The following is a 25,345-nucleotide window of genomic DNA, read 5'->3' as shown; positions in this document are numbered from 1 at the left end:
AGCCTGGCTGGAATCAGTCTGGGAGCCGCCGAGGTGACCAGCAGGGGCAGAGAAGGGAGGAGGGAGGGCCCAGCTGGGCCTGGACCCTGTGCCCTGGGGGGAGGTTAAGCAGCGCCCCAGGTCCTGCCCTCCCCTGCGGCCAGCTCTGCTTGCTGCCCGGCCCGTGCCTGGTCCCCCTCCTTGGGTCCCTGTGGAAGCCTGGGCAGGTCCTGGTCCAGTCCTTTCCCTGGGCCCTGCTGAGGGCCAGGTCCTGGGGTGCCTCCAGTGTCCCTGGGGGACGCGAGGCAGGGCCTGCCACCCTGGGGGGCCGGCCTGGTGGGCGCCTGCAGGCAGTTCTGTGCCGGAGGGCCCCCCGGGGAGGTGTCGGAGGACACTTGAGGATGGGCAGCCACCGGGCGGCCTCCTGGGCGTGTGTCCCAGGCCCCTCTCTCACTGCCCGCAGGTCGTCCCCTGCCCGGGGAGGGGCCTGGCCCGGAGTCGGCCGTGGGGAGGCTGCTGTACCTGGGGCAGGCCCGGCGGGCGCAGGAGGGCACCTACACCTGCGAGTGCAGCAACCTGGCGGGCACCCGCGCCCAGGAGCAGCGGCTGGAGGTGCACGGTGAGCCGGGTCCCAGCACGGCCAGGCCAGGCCCCACCCTCCCGGAGAAGCCCGCCCCCGGCCAGTCCACGGCTGTCCAGAGGAGGAAGCCCATGGACCCTAGAGGGCTGCGCTGTGGGCTCGTTCCCAAGGGACTGGCCAACAGGGTCCCCAGGACGGGAGAGGGGGCAGCAGGCATTTCCTCGCCCTGTTGTAGAGAAAGAAAGGGCCCAGAGAGGTGAGGTTAGCTGGCCAAGGTCACACAGCAGGGAGCACAGTGGAGAACACGGCCTCGTGTCCCAGGCCGGGGCAGGTGCTGGGGACCCCGACCCACCACGTTCCCAATGTGCTTCCCCCACCCCAGTGCCCCCTCAGATCGCTGGCGCCCGGCAGCCCCACGTGCAGGTCTCCGTGGTCCAGGGTGGCCGGGCCAGCCTGCAGTGCAATGCCACAGGGAATCCCCCGCCCACGGTGACTTGGGAGAGGGACGGCCAGCCGCTGGGAGCCGAGCCCGGCCTGCAGCTGCTGGACCAGGGCCACTGCCTGCGCGTGGAGCAGGCCCGGGTTGCCCAGGCGGGACACTACCGCTGCGTGGCCGAGAACGCGGCAGGGCGGGCCGAGAGGAGGTTCACGCTCTCCGTGCTGGGTGAGGACCGGCCGCCATGGAGGAGGGCGGGAGGAGGGCAGGAGGGCCTGAGGGGGACGGCAGGGCCTGTCCCTTCTCCTATGGCCCTCGGGCCTGCGCCTGGGCACCCCTTATCCTCCCTGGAGGCAGGTCTCTGATGAGGGTCGCTGGTGTGGTCATCGCTAAGCTGGCTGGGTCAGGACTGGGCCTGGCAGCCCTGGTGCCCCCTCCCCTCCCTCCCCTCCCCCCTCCACTGCCTCCTCGCTCCTTCCGCCCTTCCTCATTTGCTGTTCCCTACTCTGTTCCTGGTGGTCTGTATTCTGCATGACTGGCAGGTGCTGGGGGAGCTCAGGGCCCGGGAGACCTGGGGACCTGCACCTATGGTGGGGTCAGGGCAGCCCCCGGAGGCGCTGGCCTTGGGGCTGAGTGGATGGCTGCCTGGGAGCTGGGCAGCTGCCGGGGCCAAGGGGCTGGAGCAGCCCCGCTCAGCCCAGTCACTTACTGAGCGCCTACTGTATGCCTGGCGCACACTCAGGGCGGAGGCGGGGAGGGGTGCAGGGGTGGGATTAGGGAGGACCCCGCTCACATGCCCCCCGCAGCCCGGTTACCTGGATCACTCCTGCCGGTGGAGGGGGCTTCCTTCATCAACAGACCCCCAAAGCTGCAGCGCTGCCGCTTCGCCCAGGGCGCAGATTCAGGGAAGCGCCAGGCCCAGCTGCGCCCGCCCTCCGGTGCTGGTCGGGCTCTGCGCCAGCGCCTCCCTCCCAAGAGCTGGGGAGATGCCCCAGAGCCCAGCCCGTGGCCACCGCCCAGTCCCCCCAGCTGCGCGGCTCATCCTGTCCCCTGGCGGGCGGCAGCTCAGGGTGGGGAGGTGCACACCGCCCGCCCGCCCCTGAGCTCCGCCCCTCCTCTGGACGCAGTGCCCCCAGAGCTTGTGGGAGACTCTGACCTGCTGACCAACGTCACTGCTGCCTTGCGTGGCCCCTTGACGCTGCTCTGCGAGGCCACTGGGGTCCCGCCCCCTGCCGTGCGCTGGTTCCGAGAGGAGGAGCCCATCGAACCTGGGGAGGACACCTACCTTTTGGCAGGTAAGGCATCAGCCAGAGTTGTGTCCTGGTGATGAGGTCTGGCCCCTGCCTCTGCCTCTGTTCACTACACGCCATGTCCTCCGACCCTGAGGTGGTCAGAATAACCATTCCAACTGCTGGTCCCCAAGACGCTGGTCAAGCGTGGTGCACAGGAAGAAAGGTTCAGGTAAGTTTGTCTGCTCCTTTCCCAGAGACTGAACATTTGCACAGTAAAGGCTCTGATAAGTCCTGCAGCAAGGAAACAGGTCATGTTTCTTGGTGACACAGAACATTCCTCAGACAGTAGCAAAGCTTTGGCAAAACTGAGACAAGCACTTCCTGTGAATACTCAGCCTCCTCACAAATAGGTTTGCGATGGTTCCCACTGGGGAACAGATGGAGATTCTGAGGCCCAAGAGGCCAGGTCCCATCCAGATCTCTCAGGGACACCAGGACCCACCCTTTGCTCCAGGCAGCCCGTGTGGGATTGTACACGGCTCCGGCACTTGCACTGTGCAGATGGGAACTCAGACTGCATCTGGGCCCAGCACAAAGGAGCATGGTGATCGATTGGTGATGTCTGCCCTGGGTGCCGGATCCTGGGGGATGGCACGTGTGTGCGGAAGGTGGACGCCCAGGACACCAGGACACGAGCTGTCACTGCGGTTCCCTAGGAGGTCCTTGGGGGAAGGTCTTCAACTGTGCCTGACAGAATAAAATGGGGGTCTGAATTGGAACCGAATACATAGCCCATTTGTGTCCCTTTGGCCCCTGCCCAGAGCCAGTGTTGGCCAGGGTGACAGCCCTCTTGCTAGGACAGGGTCCTCTAGTCTGCTCTGGAGCTTGTTGCCGTCCAGGAGGCTCCATCCTGTGCTTCCCTCCTGGGCCTCAGTTCCCTGCCTGGGCACAGGACGCGGAGGGAGACAGAGGCGTGGCCTTGAATCACAGGCAGGCAGAGTCCACTCAGCTGTGCTGAGCCCACCGCCTCCCTCCCCAGGTGGCTGGATGCTGAGGAAGACCCAGGCCCAGGAACAGGACAGAGGCCACTACTCCTGCCTGGCGAGCAACGAGGCTGGGGAGGCACGGAGGACCTTCAGTGTGGAGGTGCTGGGTATGTGGTGGCCTGTCCTCCCTGGCAAGTGGACCCTGCCCTCCCGCAGGGGCTCCCAGGGGCTGGCGGGGAGGAGGGAGAGGCGGAGCCCTGCTCTCCTGTGTCTGTTTAGAGTGGGGGTGCGGCCCGTGGCAGAGCCCTTGCCTTGCGGGCAGGCCCGGGCTCTAGCCCCAGCTGGAACAGAGAGCCTCCTTCTGAGGCTGCTGAGGGACTTCCAGAGCAGAAGCAACTCGCCCCAAGTGAAGGGGGCACGCGTCCCTCGCTGCCGCCTCTGCTCAGAGGCTCTGGACTCCCCTCAGCCAGCCGCAAATGTGTATTAGCCTCCCTGCCCAGACATGAGGGGATAGGGCAGGGAGAGAAGAGCCCTGGCCTCCGGCACAGTAAAGGCTCTGAGAAGTCCCGCAGCAAGCGGAGGTTCTCTTGGCACTCACAGAACATCCGTAGGCAGGGACGGTTTCGGCAAAGCTGATACCAGCCCTTTCTCTGAATCCCCAGCCTCCTTACAAATTGGCTTGTGTGGGTCTCACTGGTGGACAAATGGGGATACTGAGGCCCGAGAGGCCAGATCGTTCGTGGACTTCAGGACGCACTGAGGCCCAGACTCAGTGACCAGTCCATCATTCCAAGCAGCCCATGTGGGACTGCAGATTCCCAGCCGTGGCCCCGGGGTCTCGGCCTCCACCTCCGAGCCCTGCGGCCTGCGTGGACCAGCCCTGGTCTGCAGCTGGCTGTCTCCTGCTCCTGCAGTTCCTCCCAGCATTGAGGACGAGGACCTGGAGGGGGTGGTCAGGGTCCCCGAGGGGCAGACGGCCCAGCTGACGTGCAATGCCACAGGTAAGGGCTGCGCCATGGGGGAGGGGAGGGGCCCGCCACCGGCCCTGCTGTCCTCACTCGGTCCCTCTGCACCTGGGCCCACGTCCCCGCTCCCTGTTCTCTGCGCTCGCTGTCTTCCTGCCCTACATGCTGCCCCCTCCACCGGGCTGGCCCTGCAGACCCAGTGGGCTGTCTCCTCAGGCCCCACAGAGCCAGGGCCTCCCTACCTCAGCAGCCACCATGGGGGACCAGAGTGGCCTTTTGACATTTGAGCTTCTTGGGGACCCTGCTCCTTGTCACCATGGTTTCCCCAGTGTCTGCAAGAGTAGGCTCCCATTAATGCTTGTGGAATCAGGGATGGGTGGATGGATTGATGGTTGCTTGAATAGGTGAATAGACAGGTGGGTGGGTAGGGAGGTGAATGGTGGATGGTGGGTGGGTGGTCAATGGGTGGGTGGATGGATGCATGGATGGAGTGGTGGGTGGGTGGTCAATGGATGCGTAGATGAATGGATGGTGGGTTTGTGGATGGGTGGTCAATGGATGGGTGGATGGATGGATGGAGGGGTGGATGGTGGTCAATGGATGGGTGGATGGATGGATGGGTGGGCGGGGGGGTGGTCAATGGATGGGTCGATGGATGCATGGTGGGTGGGTGGGCGGGTTGTAGGTGAGTGGATAGAGGGGTGGGTGAATGAAGGAATGAAAGGAATAACTTGTCGTTCCGACTTGTCCATCTGCCAGGCCATCCCTGCCCACCCCGGGTAAGGAGAGGGCAGCCCATTCCAGAGGGAGGGCTCCAGGCCGGGCTGGGGTCTGCGGCTTCCTTGCTGCTTCTCGGCCTTTAGACCTGGATGGAAGCCATTCCCTTGCCCTGTCGGGAGCAGCCTCCAACCCCTGAGGCCAACCTCTCTGCCCTGCTGTAGGCCACCCGCCGCCCAAGGTCACGTGGTTCAAAGACGGCCGGCCCCTGGCTGATGGAGATGACGGAGCCGTCCTGCGGGTCCCTCAGGCCAACCTGTCCAGTGCTGGCCACTACTCCTGCGTGGCAGCCAACAGCATTGGGGAGAAGACCAAGCACTTTCAGCTTAGTGTCCTGGGTGAGCTGGGGCCCTGGGCCAGGGCGTCCTGGAGGGAACAACATAACAGCAGCGGTTTGCTTGACCATTTGTCGTGAGCCAGGCACTCGGCTAAGTCCTCACGACCACCCTGGAGGTGGGACAGGTCCTCACCTCCCCAGGGAAGCTCCAGGCTCAGGCCAGGCCCAGGCTGGTGAGCTCACGCCAGGCCGCTGTCCCCGAGGGCAGTGGCCACCTGCTGCCTTGTTAGGCTGGAGGGGAAGATGGAGCCAAAGGAGGGGCCTGGCCAGCTTCGAAAATCTGCTTCGGGTGGAAGGCAGACAATGAAGGGGCGCCCCGCTCCCCAAGCCCAGAGGTTCCCTCCGCAGGTATTCCAGGGGCCCAGGCGGCGTGAGACGCTGCCAGGGGACCGAGGCGGAAACGTGCCACCTTCCTGGTGGGACGCTCAGCTGGCCAGTCTGGGTGCTGGACTCTAGGCCTCAGTTCCACCCAGGCGCTCCTCCCTGGCTCCTCTGAGCCTCAGTTTCCCATCCGTGTGATGCAAGTGACAGTGTCACAAAGCTAAGAACCACGACTCCAGGCCGTCCCCGTCCTCGGGCCCACGGCTGGGCATCTGTGCTCACGGGTCCCCTCCCACCCCTAGTGGCCCCTGCCATCCTGGGAGTGGCCGAGGACAGCGCGGACGAAGAGGTGACTGTGACCATCAGCAACCCCGTTTCTCTGATCTGCGAGGCGCTGGCCTTCCCTCACCCCAACATCACCTGGATGAAGGATGGGGTCCCTTTTGAGCCCTCCAAGAACATCCAGCTGCTTCCAGGTGCCGCCCCGGGAGCAGGCAGTGAGGGGACAGGTGACGGCCATGAGACTGGGGCAGGAAGGAGCCGTTGCGAGGTGCGGCTGCAGGGTGACCCCGGCTGCTGCCCCCGAGCAGGTACCCACGGGCTGCAGATCTTGAACGCTCAGAAGGAAGACGCCGGCCAGTACACCTGCGTGGTCACCAATGAGCTCGGGGAGGCCATGAAGAACTACCACGTGGAGGTCCTCAGTGAGTCTGGGCCGCAGAGACACTGGCGAGACAGGCAGGGGCTGCCCAGGAGCCCTGGCCCACCTGACACCCAGGGCACCTTCCTCTGGTGGTCGCCAGGTTGCTGTGGGGACGGCCATTCCTCCTGTAGCACTGAGGACCCAGGAGGAGTGGGTTAGGACGTGGGCCCCGGGGACCCCAGACCTCTGCCGTCCAGGACTCCTGCAGAGGTATAGCCAGAGGCCCCTCGGCTTGAGACCTTCCGGAAGGACATCGGAAGCCGCCCCAGGAGTCCCCTTGCCTCGGACCTGCCCTGTCCTGTAACCATGGCAGACACCGCTCTGTCCCCAGAATGGTTGACCTCCAGGACCCCTGTTCCTCCACGCTCGCAGCCAGCCACCCCGAGCCCTGCTTCTGGGCTGCCCAGGACCAGGCTGAGCCCGGGGTCCCCGCACACTTGTGTTTTCCAGTTCCCCCTTCCATCTCCAAAGACGAGCCCGCGGGGGCGGTCAGCGTGAAGGAGGTGAAGACCAAGGTGAACAGCACGCTGACCCTGGAGTGTGAGTGCTGGGCCGTGCCCCCGCCCGCCATCAGCTGGTATAAGGACGGGCAGGTGAGTGCGCTGGGCGGGTGGCTTGGAATCTTCCAGAAAAGAGCCCAGGCACACGCGGCCCGTGGGCTTTGGTAAGAAATCCAGCTCCTTGGGGGATGAATCAGGAGCTCTCCTACCTATTTGCCTCTCTCCCAATTTTAGTTCATATGGATTTGGTTTTACAAAGTTGCCAGGGTGTCCCTGCCCCTGTTGTTCTGTATTAAGATGGAAGTGCTCTCTCTCGCCTGGCTGCTCTCGGCCCCTCATCGGCCTCATCTCCGCCTCTGTAACCCTTTGTCCTCCCAGCCCGTGGCCCCCGGCCATCGCCTCCGCCTCCTGGGGGAGGGGCGACTGCTCCAGATCCAGGCCACTCAGGTCTCTGACTCCGGCCGGTACCTGTGCGTGGCCACCAACGTGGCTGGGGAGGATGACCAGGACTTCAACGTGATCATCCAGGGTGCGCTGGCCCACGGGGCAGGGGCGGGTGGCGGGGGAAGGGGAGTGTTGGCCAGCGCGACCCCGGGGGCCACTGTCGGCCTGGAGCTCCAGCAAGTGAGCCCCACCAGTGCCGCCCGCCAACCACCTCAGCAGCCCCAGGCAGCAGGGAGGAGTGGCCCACCTGCCACGCTGGGGGACGAGCCGCCTGGAGCCCGGGGCTCCTGCCCGCGCAGAGCTGAGCGCAGAGCTGAGTGGCAGAGCTAGACTTGATCTGTGGAGCCCAAACACTGTCTCATCCCTGCAGCTGCCTCTCCCTAGATTAGGAGACTCTGGTCCCACCGTCCAGGGTGAGAGTGAGTCCAGTGCCGGGAGCTGGTACCTGCTGGGCAGGTCAGGGTGCAGTGGCCCGGAGGTTCTTCTCTGCTTCTGTGAAGCACGTGTGCTTTGGGGACAAAAGTGAAGGGAAAGAGGAAGGGAAGTAGGGAAGGAGAGAAGAGGGCAGGGGGCAGGGAAACGGGAAGGCAGAGGAGCTGGGAGGCAGGAATGTAGGGAGGCTGGGAGGCAGGGAGGCTGCTCGGGCGGTGGCCTGGCAGGAGGAGCACACTGTTTTGTCTCTGGCCCATCTGGCTCCCGACCCCACACCCTGGCTCCATCGTCAATGGGTTGCATGACCTGAGCTGTCACTGTGCCCTTGGGCCTTAGTTTCATCCTTTGAAAATGAAGGTGACCAAAGCAGCTGACCTTGGGGGCTCCCTTCTGGTCCCGAAAGCGGATGATCCTGTGCCTCTGTACCATCAAATAAATGCTGTCCTGAGCTTAGCACCGGCTCCCTCCCCGGGCAGTATTTCCATGGCACACAGAGTCTTTGAGCCCGTTAGACTGGGCTCCACCGGGCACGAGCACATCCAGTGCCCAGCACGAAGCAGCTGCTCGATAGCACCAGCTGTGGGGGGCAGTGGATTTAAGGAAGCCGTTGACCCAAGGCAGTTCTGTGTCTCTGCAACTGGCGGGGGATCTCTGGGCAAGGTGCGGTCCCCGAGGCTGTTTCCTCACGGCTTTGTCTCCCCCACCCAGTGCCCCCCATGTTCCAGAAGGTGGGTGAAGCCGATGCAGCCTTGGAGATCCTGTCCCAGGAGGAGGAGGCCCGGGGTGGGGTGCTGGAATACCGGGAGATCGTGGAGAGCCAGCCGGCCTACCTGTACTGCGACACCAATGCCATCCCGCCTCCGGAGCTCACCTGGTACCGGGAGGACCAGCCCCTCTCGGCCGAAGATGGTGTCTCCGTGCTGCAAGGTAGGCGGGGCCTCCTGGAGAAGAGGGTGCTTCGGGCTGTCCCGGGTGGGCCTGCCGTGTGACCTGGAACGAGGCGTGGGAGCTCACCGGACCCCGGTTGCAGTGCGTGGCCTGGGGCTGGCGGGCCCACCCGATGCTGTCGACCTCGGGTTTTAGCACAGAGCTTCGCGCCCTGGGCTGTGCCCGCCTCTGGCTTCGGGATCTGGAATGGCCCAAAATGACCGGTGGAAGCGGCCCCTCCCCCTCCCCTTACCTAAGATCTCCCCTGCGCTCGAGCCCCCAGCCTTGAGGAGGTGCTTGCTGGGCTCACAGCTCATGAGGATTTTTTCTTTTTACCACTTCAAATATTCGTTTAAAGTTATTTGATTTTTAAGTGGACTTTTTATTTTGTAATCTCTGTTCTGGACGACTTTGAATTTGAAGTCCCAGGGGTGGAACTTAGAGACCCCAGCCCCCTTGGACAGTCACCCGGCTCCCCTAGGTGGGCCGGGAGCCCACTGGCGCTCGAGGGACGTGTCCCTGTTTCTTGTGGCGAGGAGACTGGACAGCTCCCAGTTTAGCATGTGCGCCGTGTCCTACTGGGTCTGGGCCAGTGGTGGGCTGGTGCGGCCACCCGTGAGCAAGTCACTCCAGCTGTGCACTTTGGCCCTTGCAAAGGAAGGAGGCCTCCACAGGCTCTGGGAGAGGCGATGCTCACTCGGAGTCCCTGGTTCCTGATGGAAATCCCAGGACCAACCCCCTGAACCTGCCCCTGACCTCTGACCTGGACACCAGCTCCGAATCCTGGTGCTCCCTGGGCTCAGTCACATGCTGGTCCTCGATGCACATCCTGGCCAGAGGTTAATCCCTCCACCCTCGGGAGGGGTCAGCTCAGCATGGCCAAGACCTGAGCCTGAATCCACTGCCCTCCTGCTGGCCGCTGTGGGCCAGCCTGTCTTGCTGTCCCGGGTGGGATGACAGCAGCCCCGCAGAGCCAGTGCCCCTGGGGGCTGGCACCCAGCGAGCCGTTAGCTACGTTTGACTTGATTCTCTCTGTTTCACAGATGAGGCTCTTGGGGTGCGGGCTCCTGCCCCAGCCCAGGCCTCTGTCCCGTGTCCCTGCAGGAGGCCGGATCCTGCAGATACCCCTGGTGCGGGCAGAGGATGCCGGGAGGTACTCCTGCAAGGCCTCCAACGAGGTGGGCGAGGACTGGCTGCACTACCAGCTGCTGGTGCTGAGTGAGTGCCCAGGCCTGCGGGTCCCGTCTCGGGGTCTCCCTCTGCAGGGGCCAAAGTTGATCCCACGAGCCAGGCAGAACTGGGCTCAGACTGAGCTGGTCACTTCCCCTCCGCCTTCTCTGCTCCTTAGCCACAGCCGGCCTGGGGGTGTGGGCAGGGCGCGGGAGCCCAGCAGCACCCACCTCGCCCCCAGGACCCCCGGGCCCAGGGCCTGGCTGCTCCTCACCCTCTTCTCCCCCACCCAGCCCCACCTGTGATCTTGGGCGACACGGAGGAGCTGGTGGAGGAGGTGACCGTCAACGCCAGCAGCAGCATCAGCCTGCAGTGCCCGGCCCTGGGCAACCCCCCACCCACCCTCTCGTGGCTCCAGAACGGACTGCCTTTCTCCCCCAGTCCACGGCTGCAGGTCCTGGAGGATGGACACGTCTTGCAGGTGGGGACAGACCCGCCAGGCTGAAGGTGTCCCATAGGACCTGAGGGAGCACCCTCTGCCCCTGGCCTAGACCGGGGCTGCCTGTGGTCCCTGAAGGTTGGTGCAACCCCCAGTAGCCTTCTGGGTCCAGTTTGCTACGGAGAAGGGCCAGCACCCACCTTGTGCCCCCAGAAAGAGCGTCACATGGAGCCCGAGAGGCAGGGGCCTCCTGGGGTCCTCCTGGTCTCCATGAGCCACCTGCTGCTGCCACAGGGCAGGAGGGAGGGGTCTCGAAGCAGCTCGGGGTGGGGTGGAGGCCGAGGGCTCTGGCTCCCACCGAGCCGTCCGGCCGTGGCCCACAGGTATCCGCGGCAGAGGTGGCCGACGCTGCCAGCTACATGTGTGTGGCTCAGAACCAGGCGGGCTCCGCGGAGAAGCTCTTCACCCTCAGGGTCCAAGGTGAGCGGCGCACAGGTGGCGCCCGCCAGTCCTTCATCCCCCAGGGGCCTCCACCTGCTGTCAGCGTTCAGGGCTCCCGGGCTGACCCCAGCCACGACTGGGACAGAGAGCGTCTGGGAGACCCTGGTCCCTACTGGGCCACCCCCAGAGGGTTATAAGAAACTGCAGGCAGCCAGGGCCTGGCTCTTCCCAGGCCTTGCAGCACCATTTTTGAGCACCTGCTGTGTACTTGGCATGGAGCTGAGTGCTTTCCCTGGCTCCACTCCTTCAGCAGAGCTGGGGCGAGCCTGACATGGAAAGAGGGGCCGTGAGAGCCGGGGCTCCCCCCGAGTGGCACCCTTCCCTTCTCTGTTCTCCTCCTGTGGCCTCAGGGATGAGGGGCAGTGCTGGGCACTCCAGGTCATGCACTCAAAGCTAAACAGACCTTTTGACTCTGCCACTGGAAGCTGTGTGGCTTGGGAGAGTGACTGTCCCTCTCTGACCGCCAGGCCTCGGGGTGCTCATGTTACCGTAGCTAGGACCCTCGTAGCAGCCGATTCTGCACAGAGCTGTCTGAAAACGCACTGAGCGGAAGCCCCAGGAGCTTGGGAACTTGCTGGCCCTCTGCCCCCTGTCCCTGTGCGTTCTCATGTCTATCTTTATCCCGGTGGCCCTGGGGACAGTCCCACCACGAATCACAGGCCAGAACTCGGAGCAGGTCACCACCATCCTCAACAGCAGCGTCTCCCTCCCCTGTGAAGTGCAAGCGCACCCGAGCCCTGAGGTCACATGGTACAAGGACAGCCAGGCCCTCTCCCTGGGGGACGACGCTTTCCTCCTGCCTGGTGGGTAAACCGAGGCTGTGGGTCCAGCCTGAGACTGGACCAGGCTGATTTCCAAGCCTGGACAGGCTGTGGGGCTGGGTGGGGTCCAGGACAGGGGAGAGTGTCTGGCACGAGCCCTGGCTGCCCCGCAGGTACCCACACGCTGCGGCTGGCGCGGGCACAGCCGTCGGACGCAGGGACATACCTGTGTGAAGCCCTCAACGCTGCCGGCCGCGACCAGAGGGCAGTGCAGCTCAGCGTGCTGGGTAGGCCCTGTCCCCACTGCCTCTCCTACTCCTTCATCAGCCCCACGTCCCTGGGCAGCAGAGCCAGCAGAGGGGCAGCTGGCTCTGTCCGAGGCTGGGCCCCCTGTCCTTCCAAAGGGATAGAGTCCAGGTGGCACCGGCTAGTGTGGGGGTTAGGCCATCGTCTAGAGAGTTGGATGCACTAGGGTTTGAAACTCAGCTGCACGTTCACTTGCTCTGCGACTTTGGGCAGGTTGCTCCCTTGGGCAAGTTGCTCCGCCTCTCTGAGCCCCAGAGTTCTCATATGTAAAGCGCCCATTGTGTGAGGATGAGATGGTGACTTAGCCCAGGGTGAGGCCCTTCCCAGCCTGCTCTCTGGTCTCAAGAGGGATTTTGGGCGTGGAGCCTGTTTAGGCTCCTTATCCTGAGAATCCTCTTGGGGGAAGCTGGCCCACAGGGTCATGAGCCAGGGCTCACTAGAAGGTTCCCGCAGCCCTGGGGCTGGTTCCTTGGTTGCCTGTGCTCACCGCTGTGTGCGGGGGTGGGGCTTCTGCATTCCTTAGCCAAGGTGGCAGGGGGCTGTTTGGGACCCCTGGAGGGCTCTGCCCCAGCTGGCTTCCTTTGGAGGAAAGAGCCTAGGAGGGCTGTCTGTTTCCTCCCACCCCCACCTCGGAGGCTGAGGCTCAGAGAGGGCCAGGGTTTTTCTCTGGCCACCCAGCAGGTCCCGGGTGCTGCTCTGGGTTCTCTTCCTCCAGCTCCCCTGGGTCTGCACCAGCTACCAGGGTTGAGTCCACTGTGTGACCTCATGGGCCTCCATAGGCCGCTCCCCTGTGGCGGGGCCAGGGAGGACTTGGGGAAGATCACGGTGCCTCACTGGGCCGCCTCCTGTCCTCAGTCCCTCCCACCTTCAGGGCTCCCGGCAGCCCCCAGGAGACAGTCCTGGTGCAGGCTGGGGACAAGGCTGTCCTAGGCTGTGAGACAGACTCGCTTCCTGAACCGGCCGTGACCTGGTACAAGGACCGGCAGCCCCTGGCCCTGACACAACGGACCCAGGTTCTGCAGCGTGGACAGAGGCTGGAGATCCTGGCCTCGCAGGTGAGCAGCCGTGGAATGTCGCCTCCAGCGCGAGAGGCCTGGGGGAACCTGGCTGGCAGGGACATGGCAGGGTGGGCTGCTGCCTCCAAGACCCCCGCAGCCCAGATGGAGCAAAGGAGTCTCCCTGCGACCCGGGGAGGCCGGGCTCCCGGGAGTCAGGCCCCAGCCGGCCCTGCACCAACGGGAATGCCCCAGCAGGCCCTCCCTGCGCCTCCGCCTCCCCGGGACTCGGCCTCTCCAGACCCTCTGCTGGCGTCTGCGGCCCAGCAGTCTGTCCGCGCTCTTCCTTTCCGAGTGGGTCAGGCACCCTCAGGTGTCTGCTGTGTGGCTCTCCCTCCCCTGGAAACAGCCCTGGGCTCCTCCTGCCCAGCTGCAGCCCCGCAGGGAGGGTGGGGCCCGTGCTGAGCTCTGGGGGAGACCAGAGGCCCGTGTCTTCCTGCTCCCCGCGTCCTCCTGCTCCCCGTGTCCTCCTGCTCCTCAGCAGGACTGGTGTTTTGGGGTGTCCCTGCCCTGGAGGATTCAGAGGCGTTTTCAGGGAGCCTGGGTCCTCCCCCGCTGCCCAGCGTCACCGTGTGCCCGTCCTGTCTCAGGTGTCGGACAAGGGTGTGTACAGCTGTAGAGTCAGGAACGCAGCTGGGGAGGCCACGCGGACCTTCGTCCTCACTGTCCAGGGTAAGCAGGGCCCAGCCTGGCCAGCACGGCGGAGCCCCCGCAGCAGCAGGCTGCCAAGGATGGGGCCAGTGGCTGGAAGGAGGCGGCGTGGCCAGGTGCCAGGTGCCAAAGACCAGGATCAGCAGGATCCGAATAGGACCCGCCAGTGACCCGCTCTGTGGGCTTAACGGAGTGACTGTCCCTCAGGCCTGCCTCCCGTCAAAGGGTCTGAGAGCAACACCTGCTGCTGGTGCTGGACGCATCTGATGGGCTGTGAGGTGCTGGCCACCTGGCACTGGGATGGGAGACCAGACCCTTGGGAGGCCTGGGCCCTGTCCCCTCCTGTCCCTCCAGCCCTCAGCAGAACGTAGAGGGCAGGCATTTGATGGGACGTGTTGCTCAGGCTGAGGTGACAGGAGCCTGTCCAAGCTGTCTGGGGAGCATGGCCAGGTTTTCTTGGGGTCGGCTACACCTCAGAGTGTGGATTTGGCTGTTAACCAGAGAGCCCCAGCTGGAGGGGGCTAAACAAGCGGGGAGTTTGCCCCTCACACAATCCTGGAGGGGCGCGTCTGTGCCAGGGGCCACTGGCTCCCCTGTCCTTTGGGGACCCAGGTTCCTTCCACCTGTCAGGCCCACACCTCTCAGGGTGCAGCCTTATTCACATGGCTGATGCGGGGACACTGCATCCTGTCCCTGCCTGCAGGAAGCAGGGAAGAGGGCCAGTGTGTGCTAGGCCGCTGTCCACTGCAGGCCAAGGGACTGGGAAGGTAGTTTCTCCTCACTCACCAGGCGCTTAGCAAGGGTCTACTCTGCACAGCGGCAAGAACAGGTCGGGGTGGGCACACCAGCTTCTGCCTTAGATGGCAAATCCAGCAGCCTAACAGCCGGGCGAGCAGAGGGTGCGTCCAGTCCTGAGCCACACTGAATACCATCCTTGAAAATGGCTTATGCCAGGCGTGCCGCTCCCTCCACGAGCCGTGGGCAGCAGGGCTTCTGTGCTGAGGGCAAGGTGCCTGTGCTCCACCCGCGATGCCTTCTTGGGTGCGCAACTTTATCCTGCATGCTGGGATTGATTAGTAATGTCTGTCCTGGCATAGGTGAAGGGCTGCTGGGGTGTGAGCGAATCCTGCCTCTGCTCTGCTTTTTCAATGCTTTGAAATAACCGGCAGCTGCTTCTTGTTCCATTTGTGAATAAAGCGACCCCTCCCCGCATCATGCAGAGTGAAAACGTGAACTCCTAACTACAGGGGTGCGGGTTCCAGGCACTCCATTGGCCTGGGGGGAAGGAAAGGAGGAAGGGTCTCCGGATTCTGATGTTCTAGCTTCTTCCCTGCAGTGCCACCAACGTTTGAGAACCCCAGGATGGAGACAGTGAGCCAGGTGGCTGGCAGCCCCCTGGTTCTGGTCTGCGACGTGTCGGGGGTCCCTGCGCCCACCGTTACTTGGCTGAGGGACAGGATGCCGGTGGGTGAGTGGAACTGGCCTCTTATCTTCTGTGCAGCAGTGACCAGGAGGACACGAGGAAGCTGGTGGCCGCTGGCATTCTTACTTGTCAGTTAAGACTGGCAGCGTGCGGAGGTCCCTCCCCAGTGTCCTTAATGTCACTGGCCCTTGGACCCCGAACACCCAGAACTGCCCCTGTCAGGGCTTGGCAAGCCCCTGGCCCCTGGGCCCTTAGTTGGTCCCCGGCAGACAGAAGATGCGCCTTCCGCCGGGTGCAGGGCGAGGGCTGGAGAGGTTGCCAGGGGCTCTGGAGCTCCAGGTCGGACCCAGGGCGTTGCTCTGGGCATTTTGTGCTGAAAAGCCAGCTGAACAGATGAGGACGGGGTCCAGTGGGCCACCGGGCAGCAGCCAGAGAGGACTCCGGGGCGGAGGTGCAGAAGTGCGTCCAGAGAGGAGGAAAGAGGATGCGTTCCTCACTAGCGAGAGCCCCGGGGGCCCAGGTGACCCACGTGGGTCAGTGAGAGGCTGCTGCGCCTGCTCAGAAGCCTGGGAGGTGAGGGGCAGCGTGGGTGGGAGGTGAGGGCGGCAGGTCCTGGACGCTGGAGTCCCTTGGAGAGAGATGTCCCCGTGCAAGGAGAGAACAGCAGTCAGGCGGGCCGGGGGCTGGGGACAAGCACAGCAGCCCTGCCCCCACGGCCTGCTTCCCGTGGCACTCACAGGCCCCTCGTCCCACAGAGAGCGACCTGGAGCTCGGCGTGGTCTCTCGGGGTGGCCGCCTCCAGCTGAGTCGCCTGCAGCTGGCCCACGCTGGCACCTACACCTGTGTGGCAGAGAACGCCCAGGCCGAGGCCCGCAAGGACTTCGTGGTGGCCGTGCTGGGTAGGCTGCGCCCACCACCCACCCCCACGCCCCCACGGCAGCCCCTGCTGCCGCCCAGGTCTCACCCCACCCCTGTCGCAGTGGCCCCCCGGGTCAGGGGCTCGGGCACCGCGCAGGAGCACAGCGTGCTGGAGGAGCAGGAGGTGCGGCTGGACTGCGAGGTCGAGGGGCAGCCGCCGCCCGAGGTGACCTGGCTGAAGGACGGCCTCCCTCTGGGCCAGGACGTGGGCCCCCACCTCCGGTAAGGCCCGCCGGCCCCCCAGCCCGGGCGGCAGGGCCCCTGCCCCCGGCACCTGCCCTCGGCAATCTCCCCACGCAGGTTCTACCTGGACGGCGGCTCCCTGGTGCTGAAGGGCCTCGGGGCCTCGGACTCGGGCGCCTACACCTGCCTGGCCCACAACCCGGCCGGCGAGGATGCTCGGCTGCACACCGTGCACGTGCTGGGTAGGCGCCGGGCGGAGGAGGGCGGCCCAGGTTCCGGGACAGCGGCCCGGCCAACACGGGGCCTCTGGGGACAGCTGGAGGGGACACGAGGGCCAGGGGGGAGACTGGGTTCGAGTCCCACTCTGACCTTCCTGGGCCTCCAGGCCTCATCCTCAAACCGTAGTGTAGGTCCTCCAGCCCTGGGGCAGCAGGGCCGGGGAGAAGGGGCGAGGAGGGCTAGGCCGCTGCGCGCCACAGTGGCCTCATTCCGTGGGGTGCACGAGGCTCTGGGGACCCCCAAACACAGCTGTTGCTGGTGGCGACAGCGCAGGTCCGGTGCTGGGCCCACTGGGGCTGCCCGGGAGCCTCCTGTCCCCGGCTGCCCTCACCTCTCTTTCCTCCACCCTCCCCCAGTTCCGCCCACCATTGATCAGGGAGCAGGCAGCCCAGGGACCCTGGTGAGCAGGCCTGGGGAGCTGGTGACCATGGCCTGCCCTGTCCGGGGCTCTCCGCCCATCCACGTGAGCTGGCTCAAGGATGGCCTGCCCCTCCCGCTGTCCCAGCGCACCCACCTCCACAGCTCGGGCCGCACGCTCAGGTAGGGGACAGGCTCCAGCCACTGACCAGCCGACCACCGGCCTCAGACGCGCTCTCCAGGCAGCTTGGTCTGAAATGCCTCCACACAGGTCTTAGAATAAGAGCAGTAGCAACATAGAGAAGTTTAACAGTGAGGAGAGAGCAGACCCCACCCCAAACGGAGCTCTGGAAAGGAAAGGGGCCTCTGCCGTCAGGCACCGTGACATGCTGGGGGCGGCACAGAGTGGCCACTAGCGCCTCATCCCACCTGACTCGGCCTGGCTGGGTGTAGGAAACCGGGGAGGGCTTCCTGGAAGAAGGTGCCTGAGCAAATTCATGCATCCAGCGACCCTAGGAACTGCTGACCATTCCAGGCCCCTGACAGAACAGTGGGCAAGACGAAGTCCGTGTGGCTGCCTCCCTTATCCCAGGCAGGTGTAGAAAATCGGCATACACAAGTGACATGCCACCAGCAGTGAGCGCTCTGGGGAGACGTGGCAGGGCGGGCGGGCAGTGACTGCCGAGGGCGCTGTTTTGGGGTGGTCCGGTCGGCCCTCGGGACGGGAGAGGATGTGCGGCAGAGGGGACCCCAGTCACAGGAGCAGCATGTGCAAGTGTCCCTCCAGAGACTCTTCTGGGCCATGACGTGGGTCTTTAGGGCCTTCCAGCTGCGGTGTGGAACGCAGGCTGGGGGCCGAGGGCAGAGTCGGGAAGGCAGACGGGTCATCGTGCGACCCCGGGTCAGTGGAGGAGGGCCTGGCAGGGGCAGGTCGCGGGGGGATTCTGGAAGGTAATGCGGCTCGTGTGCCGGATCTCAGGCCGGGTCGCCTAGCCGCATCTCTGAAGAGGCTGAGGCAAGGGAGGTGGTGAAGGAGAAGCAGGGTTGCCTAAGATGCTTTGAAGCCGGCTCCTCGGCCACAAGGGTACTCAGGGCGGTGCCCACCGGGCGGGCTGTGGCCGGCTGGTCTTGCGGGAGTGTGTTCTGTGCACACTGATGCTCCTGGGGGAGCTTTGGTGGCAGTCACTGTCAGGCGGTGGCGAGTGGAGCCCTTCCTCATGACCCCCAGCCTCATTTGCTGGTTTTGTGGTTAGCACTTGACCAAAGTGACTCCATTTTGATCCTGACAACTTTATCGGCTGAGAGGTTCTCAGGTGTCCAGGGACCATGCTGGCAGCACTGGCTCTCCCACCCTGGAGTTCAGGGAGGTAGACACTTGGGGACTGTCAGAACAGGGTGACGTTGGACACTGACTGCAACTGGCCCAGAGCAAGAGTGGACCACACCCACCACTTGGGTCAGGAGAGGCCCCAGGGAAGGGGCGCAGCCCGGGACAAGATCCAGGATCACGGGCCTGAAGACCCCTTTCAGGAGGGACACCAACCAGACGGCAGGAGTGAGGCCAGAATTGGAGGCTGGCTTTGGCCTTGTGGCTGTCTCTGAGCTGTGACAAGAGAAGCTTAGGGAGAGGTGGTGGCAGAGGGGGGCTCGTGGGAAAGTGGGGGACAGAAAGTGGAGCCGGGGAGTGGAGGCGGCCCGGGCAGGTCCCGAGCGCTTCCGGGACTGGCACAAGGTGCTCTGGCCACAGGCGAGATGAATCGGAGGGGACGGGCTCGAGGAAGGGCAGTTTGGGGGTTTATCCTGGGGACCAGGGACCAGGAAGGGTCCACACAGAGGCCGGACTCTTTGGAGTCGACTCTGTGAGACGGGACGGAAAGGCCACGTGTTCATACTCACCCGCCTCCCCTCCCCCCACCTCTCTCCCCACCTGGGGAGTCACGTCAGGATCTCTCAGGTGCAGCCGGCAGATTCCGGCACCTTCACTTGCATGGCCGTGAGCCCAGCAGGAGTGGCCGACAGGAACTTCACCTTGCAGGTGCTCGGTATGCAGCAGGGCTGGGCACACGGGTCCTTTGACCTTGGTGAGTGGGAATTGAGGCCCTTGGACCCTGCCCGTCAGGGTGGAGCCCAAGGCTGGCCCTTGGGGTGTCCAGGCAGAGCAAGACTTGTCCACAGTCTTGGAGTCTGCTTACTTGTTTATCCCACAAGTAGTGGTCAGACGCTCGGGTGTGCCAGGGCCCTGCCCTGTACTGAGGGTGTGCCAGGGCCCTGCCCAGTGTACTGAGGGGCATCAAGGGCCCCCCCAGCTCCACCAGGGGAAGGGGAGGATGCTGTGGAGTACAAGGGGGGCACCCCACCTGACCTCTGGAACTCCTGGGTGCTTCCTGGTGTGGGTGAGGTCAAAGCCAGGTACTGGAGGTGGGCAGACATTGCCCAGGAGGAGGGCATCTGGTCATTAGGAATGGTTTGTGCAAAGGTCCTGGGGTAAGGGTTGCCTAATGTAGAATGAAATGGTTCCTGCCCACTCTTTTCCCTGCACAGAGCCCCCCATCCTTGAGCCAGTGGAGTTCCAGAATAACATAGCGGTGGTCCGTGGCTCCTCAGTGGTCCTCCCCTGTGTGGCCCGGGGCAGCCCCCCACCCCTCGTATCTTGGATGAAGGATGGGGAGCCCTTGTTGCCCCAGAGCCTTGAGCAGGGGCCTGGCCTGCAGCTGGAGACGGTGGGAGCCGGTGACTCAGGGACCTACTCCTGTGTGGCCGTGAGCGAGGCCGGGGAGGCGAGGAGGCGTTTCCAGCTGACCGTGATGGGTGGGTCAGCTGTCCTCCACAGCTTCTCTGGGCTGGAGCGGGGTGGGACTCTGAGGATGGTGGAGAAGGAGTGGGGAGGCCGGGGCTCCCGCAGGCCCTGGAGGACTTGGTTCTGTGGGGCGCCTTGCCGGCCCGCCTGCCGGCCTGGTCAGCAGCCCGGTGGTCCATCTTCCAGGGCGTGTCCCACTGTTTTGTCCACCAAACTTTGGCAGCAAAAGCAAGAACAGAAGCCGCCAAGATCTGGGGGCAGAGCCCTAAATCTTGATTTTGGGCTGTATCAGAAATATGTGTGTTGATTTTGTGTCCTCAATACTGTGTCCTTGTTGGTTTTAAAGCACAGATAACTGCTCAGGAAGAGGGGCCCATGGCTGCTGGTGTTAGGACCCCCCGGCACCCCAGACTCGTTGCCTCGGGCCCCTCCGCTCTCAGCACTGGTGCGGGGGGGTTGGGGGGAACCCCGTCGCCAGCGCAGCGGGGACAGCTGGGCGTGTGTTGCAGACCCCCCCCACATTGAAGGCTCCGGCCAGCCTGCAGAGCTGTCGCTGACTCCTGGCGCACCCCTGGAACTCCGCTGTGACGCTCGAGGCATCCCCCCGCCCAACGTCACCTGGCATAAGGACGGACAGGCCCTGAGCCCGCTGGAGGACCACGGCCCGGCCGGGCAGGTGCTCCGGGTGGAGGCTGTGCAGGTCCTGGTCCCCGCCTGCTGTGGGAGGGTAGCCGGGAGGGGGCTGGGCTGCGGCTTCCCCAGGCCAGTGGACAGCTGCCATGGTCAGGCTGCGCTGTCCTTTGTGTCGGGTGGGGGGTGTGGAGATGACCCTGGGCCCTCGGAGCTCCAGCCCTGCAGACCCGAGACTGAAGGGGAAACCAGATCACTCCCCACCCAGGCCAGAGACGGGCTGGTGCAGTCAGGGCGACTTCCTGGCAGAAGCTGGCTTGCACCATCCCTGCAGTGAGAGCGAGACGGAGGTGGAGAAGGAAGCCAGAGGGGCCGGGGCTGGGGTGGCGCAGCAGCCTCTGCGCCCTGGCCCTTGACTGAGCAGGAACAGAGCCAGCGCGGCAGCACGCAGGCGGGCGGGCCTTGAGGTCGCTGCTCACCCTGCTGTGTCCACAGGTCAGCGATGCTGGTCTCTACACCTGCCTGGCTGAGAGCCCTGCAGGAGAAGTGGAGAAGAGCTTCCGGGTCAGGGTTCAAGGTAGGGCCTGGGGTGGAGGCAGGATGGGGTCGGGGCAGCGGGTCCATCTCTCATCCTCTTGTACCCCCAGCCCCTCCAAATGTTGTCGGGCCCCGCGGCCCCCGCTCGGTGGTTGGCCTGGCCCCTGGACAGCTGGTCCTGGAGTGCTCTGTGGAGGCAGAGCCCATGCCCAAGATCGAGTGGCACCGGGATGGCGTCCTGCTGCAGGTGAGTGCCAGGCTGGGACCCAGACTCTGCCTTCTGCCCCAGGCCCCAGCCCCCGTGGATTTGACCCGCTGCGAGGCTGCTCTGTGCACACCTCCACTGCTCCTGGTACTGCCATCCCCGTTTTGTGGATGGGGCTCCTGAGGCACACCCCAGCGATCTTCCCATGGTCTCTCCAAGTTACACTTAGTGGCTGTGTGACCTAAGGCCAGAAAGTGAGGCTCTCTGTGCTCATCCCTCACACAGGGCCAGTTTGCAGTTGCAGACTAAGGATAGCAGGTGGTCTAGTGGGAGCTCTGGGGACAGGGTGCCTGCTCCCTCTGAGGAGCCCGTTCCTTCAGAGGACCTCAGCTGGGCTTTGAGTCAGGGCCTGCAGCCAGGATGGGGCAGAGGCCACAGTCCAGCCTCGTGGGTCCTTGGCCCTCCCTGGCTGGTGCCAGGAGCTGGCCTGGTCCAGCCATGCTGACAAGGGTCCCTCCATGGCGGGGCTCTACAGGCAGATGCCCACACGCAGTTCCCCGAGGAGGGCAGGTTCCTCCAGCTGCAGGCCCTGAGCACAGCCGATGGCGGGGACTACAGCTGCACTGCCCACAACGACGCGGGCAGCACCAGCGTGGCCTTCCGTGTGGAGATCCACAGTGAGTGTGGCCCGCCCCACCCGCCCACCCCGTGGAGCCGCAGACTCCCAGCCGCTCCCTCTTGTCCCCCCAGCCGTGCCCACCATCCAGCCTGGACCCTCTGTGGTGAACAGCTCTGTGAATCAGACTGCCCTGCTGCCCTGCCAGGCTCGCGGAGCGCCCCCGCCTGCAGTGAGCTGGCGAAAGGACGGGGCCCCACTGGATCCCGGGAACTCCAGGTGGGACATGGAAGGCCAGTACTCCCCACCCTCCCATGGCCCCTCAGCCCTGCAGAGCCAACAGACTCTCTGCAAATATCAAGTTCAAATTCCCAGGGCAGAGAAAGCCATTGGCCCAGCCTGAGTAACGTGTTCATCCCTGGCCCAATCAACTGTGGCAGAGGGCGGGATTATGCAGAACCACCATGCCCTTAGGGAGGGGCACTTCTCAGACCAGCTGCCACGCCCAGAAAGAGTGGGGGTGCCCAGCCTGACACTTGAAGCAGCTCCTCCTCTTGGCCCTTCTGATGTGGGGTTGGGCTGCAGGGAACAGCGCATGACCCCAGCCTCCTCCTTGGCCTCTGGTAGCAGGACAGGGTCAGCATCCTCCTGCTGGGAAGCTGGGGCAGAGAGAGGATCTTGCTGGAGATAGTCAGGGGTCCGGCCCCTCCCGGCCTCACTGGCTTGCGGTTCTCCATGGCAAACCCCCCCGGTTCCAGGTTGGAGGTTCTGCCCGAGGGTTCGCTGAGGATCCAGCCAGTCCTCGCCCAGGATGCTGGCCACTACCTCTGCCTGGCGTCCAACTCTGCTGGCTCCGACCGGCAGGGCCGTGACCTCCAGGTCTTGGGTAGGTGCACCAGGGAAGTTGTCTCCCTGCCTTGCGCATCCGGTCCCTCTGGGGTCTGGTCCTCCATTACCCCAGCTGTCGGAGGCCAAGAGCAGTAGTTGCCGTGTTCTCAAGCTTTAGTAAGAAGCTCTGAGCTGCCCCTGCGTAGGCTGTGTGTTGATATTTACACACGCATCACACACACTACCCTAGGGAGCCATGAAGCACCCCGAGAGGTCAAAGTCACTGGGAGCGGGTGCTGTGATTAAATTTCTCTTCCAGTCCAGCATAGTGCCTTGGCAACCACTCTGGACAACCCTGTCCTGGGGTGGGGCTAATGGGGAGTCACTCAAGGAGAGGGGGTCAGGCATGAGGAGAGGCCCCAAAGCCCCAGCTGGTGGAGCCTCTGGGGGTCCCCCTCCCATCTCTGCCCCTGCTCATGGGGGTGGGACGAAGGTGGTGACGAGCACCCCAAACCAGGTTCTGCCTCCGGCACAGCCTTAGGCAGCCCCAGACCCCCATCCCTCGCCCGTCTCCTAATGACTGCTCCCTCCCCAGAGCCTCCAGCCATCGCCCCTGGCCCCTCCAACGTGACCCTGACCGCCCACAGCCCAGCCTCACTGCCCTGTGAGGTCAGCGGCTCCCCCAAGCCTCTGGTGGTCTGGTGGAAGGACAGACAGAAGCTGGACTTCCGCCTGCAGCAGGGCGCCTACCGGTAAGGGCCTGGGCCTTCCTGAGTGGCAGGGAGTGGGCCGGGTGGGCCTGTCTCAAACAGTGGGCGGGTCAACCAGCACAGGTGTGCCGGGGGTCTTCCTGAAGCCGGGGCCAGACCCTGGAGGGCCAGGAGGGTCCTTCCACTAAGGCAGACAGAGCTGCCTGGCACGGGGGAAGGGGTTGGGACCCCCAGCGAAATGGAAGAACACATTGAAACCAAACATGGGGGCGCGTGGCCCAGTGGTACAGCGCTGCCCAGCGTGTGCGAGGCCCTGGGCTCAGTCCCAGCTGCCCAAAGCAGACAAACAAACCAAAGAACAGAGACCGTGGAGGCTGGAGTTGGAGCTGGCCGCTCAGGGACCACCAGAGGGTGAGGGGTCCATTCGCCGGCTGATTTGCCCACTTGGGTTGAGTTGGACACGGGTCTCTGTGGAGTCTGTGCCTGAAGTGGGCTCAGTAAACCTGCAGCCTGTGGACGGGGACGTGGGTGTGGTCGTCACAGAAGTCCTGAGGATGCCCCTCCAGCACATGAAGGGCTGCAGAGAAGCCCAGGGTGGGAATGAAGATCTCCCCCAAGCCTGGCAGTGAAAACCGTGGGGGTGGAAACTTCTAGAAGGCACTTCTGAGTCAGGGCTGGGGGCAGATGCAGGAAGCGAATGGTCATGAGAGTCCCACTTCCAGACTGCGGGGCAGGTGGGCCAGGCTGGCTCCCAGGTCCAGCCCCGGACCCTGACCCGTTTGTCCGCCTGTCCACCCAGGCTCCTGCCCTCCAATGCCCTGCTCCTCTCTGCCCCTGGCCCCCAAGACTCAGCCCAGTTTGAGTGCGTGGCGAGCAATGAGATGGGCGAGGCCCGCAGGCTCTACCGGGTGACCGTGCAGGGTGAGTGGGCAGCAGCAGGCGGGAGCCCTCCCCTCGGGTGCTGCCCCTGCGCGCGGGACTCCCCACTTCCGCCCAGCTCCTCCGTGGGCACAGGGCTCTGCGGGAAGCCCTCCTGTTCCGCTCACCACAGGGGGAGCAAATGTGCCTCTGCCCACGTCCACTGGCCCTGCTCCCTGCCTGGCCTTCCTCAGCAGGTCACCTGTGTCCAAGCCCCGTGTGTCCCTGTGCGCTCAGCGGGGCCTCAGACCTCGTCCTGGGTTTCAGAGCCGCCCACCATCGCGGACGACCAGACAGACTTCACCGTGGCCCAGTGGGCACCTGTGGTCCTCACGTGCCACAGCGCCGGTGTGCCGGCCCCGGCCGTGTCCTGGAGCAAGGCGGGCACCCCGCTGGGGACGAGGGGGAGCGGCTACCGTGTCCTGCCTTCGGGTGAGTAAGGGGGAGCGGCAGGGAGGGGCGGCTGAGCCAGTGAGAGAAGGAGCCCAGGGGGTGGGACAGGAGGAAGGTTCCCTCCCCTGGTGGTCCTCACTGCCCCACGCTGCCTGGCATGGAGCCCCTCCGTGGTGCCCGAGGCTCCTGGGCAGGTCAGTGCTGTTTCTCGATGGCTGCCCGAGTTCTCTGCAGCCAGTTTTATCCTGAGAGGTCGTTGTCCTTTCTTGTGAAATTCTGCTCTTGATCTTTTTGGATTGAAAGTTCCCTTCTTTGATGAGATAAGCTGATAGCAGGATAGTAGGGGTGATTTTTAAAATGTCTGTCAGTGTTAACGAGTCAGCGACTTCATGGGGACCCCGCCACATGAAGCTCATTTGTCAGTTGGTTAGTGAGATCCTACAGCCTGGGGACCCCTGGCCGGAAGTGTGGTTTTCAAGCTCTTGGGACGCAACAGGACACTTCCTTCCTGCTAGTCCAGAGGCCAGCAGGCCTTGCTCCCGTGGCCGGCCCGGCAGTCCCTCAGAGACCCCCAGAGGATACTTTAGAAACCTCTCTGCTCACTGGCCGGGTGCTGCCTACCATGTGAGAAAGTTAAAACTGCGCTCACCGGGTACCCCGGGCTGAAGAGGGAGGTCAACGGCGGGACAGAGCAGGCGGGAGTCTGGGGAGGCCTCCTGCAGGAGGTGGGCTTTTAGCAGAGCAAAGTGAGAACCACAGGTGTGGAACCCTGGCCCAGGGAGCCAGGCAGGGCAGCGAGTCCGCAGAGGCCACCCTGCCTGGTTCTTCACTGGCACGTGGGGAAACAGGCCCGGAGGGTAGAGGGACTTGCTCACGGTTATGCTCCCGGCAGTGACAGAGGCAGGCCTGGAACCCGGGTCCCAGGCCTCTCATCTCCACGCTGTTAACAAAGGGCAGGGGGCGGATGGGCCTGCACCAGAGACACCAGGTATGCAGGCGCCACCCTGGGGACCTCTGCCCCATCCCTTCATTCCCTCCGGGCACCGTTT

The 25,345-nt window shown here is 64.4% G+C and overlaps 1 protein-coding gene across 1 annotated transcript in view; it reads left to right on the top strand.

Moving 5' to 3' along the window:
- Positions 1–25,345, top strand: part of Hmcn2 (hemicentin 2) — a 129,740-nt gene that overhangs the window by 81,665 nt on the left and 22,730 nt on the right. The window contains exons 44-77 of the mRNA XM_047524838.1: positions 443–598; positions 942–1,223; positions 2,123–2,290; positions 3,267–3,380; positions 4,128–4,214; positions 5,120–5,293; positions 5,916–6,089; positions 6,204–6,317; positions 6,767–6,909; positions 7,195–7,345; positions 8,401–8,619; positions 9,724–9,837; positions 10,083–10,270; positions 10,612–10,708; positions 11,371–11,532; positions 11,664–11,777; positions 12,652–12,851; positions 13,442–13,523; positions 14,839–14,970; positions 15,681–15,824; positions 15,906–16,065; positions 16,144–16,268; positions 16,662–16,845; positions 18,607–18,704; positions 19,204–19,470; positions 19,969–20,159; positions 20,585–20,666; positions 20,737–20,873; positions 21,367–21,508; positions 21,582–21,726; positions 22,206–22,333; positions 22,871–23,027; positions 23,785–23,906; positions 24,171–24,335. Of these exons, the coding sequence (XP_047380794.1) occupies positions 443–598; positions 942–1,223; positions 2,123–2,290; positions 3,267–3,380; positions 4,128–4,214; positions 5,120–5,293; positions 5,916–6,089; positions 6,204–6,317; positions 6,767–6,909; positions 7,195–7,345; positions 8,401–8,619; positions 9,724–9,837; positions 10,083–10,270; positions 10,612–10,708; positions 11,371–11,532; positions 11,664–11,777; positions 12,652–12,851; positions 13,442–13,523; positions 14,839–14,970; positions 15,681–15,824; positions 15,906–16,065; positions 16,144–16,268; positions 16,662–16,845; positions 18,607–18,704; positions 19,204–19,470; positions 19,969–20,159; positions 20,585–20,666; positions 20,737–20,873; positions 21,367–21,508; positions 21,582–21,726; positions 22,206–22,333; positions 22,871–23,027; positions 23,785–23,906; positions 24,171–24,335 (5,118 nt within the window). The remainder of the gene's footprint in view (positions 1–442; positions 599–941; positions 1,224–2,122; positions 2,291–3,266; positions 3,381–4,127; positions 4,215–5,119; positions 5,294–5,915; positions 6,090–6,203; positions 6,318–6,766; positions 6,910–7,194; positions 7,346–8,400; positions 8,620–9,723; positions 9,838–10,082; positions 10,271–10,611; positions 10,709–11,370; positions 11,533–11,663; positions 11,778–12,651; positions 12,852–13,441; positions 13,524–14,838; positions 14,971–15,680; positions 15,825–15,905; positions 16,066–16,143; positions 16,269–16,661; positions 16,846–18,606; positions 18,705–19,203; positions 19,471–19,968; positions 20,160–20,584; positions 20,667–20,736; positions 20,874–21,366; positions 21,509–21,581; positions 21,727–22,205; positions 22,334–22,870; positions 23,028–23,784; positions 23,907–24,170; positions 24,336–25,345) is intronic.

Source organism: Sciurus carolinensis, chromosome 14, assembly GCF_902686445.1.
Source record: "Sciurus carolinensis chromosome 14, mSciCar1.2, whole genome shotgun sequence".
Taxonomy (NCBI): Eukaryota; Metazoa; Chordata; class Mammalia; order Rodentia; family Sciuridae; genus Sciurus; species Sciurus carolinensis.
The sequence above is the reverse complement of the archived record's forward strand: the minus strand, read 5'-3'. Positions and strand labels throughout refer to the sequence as shown.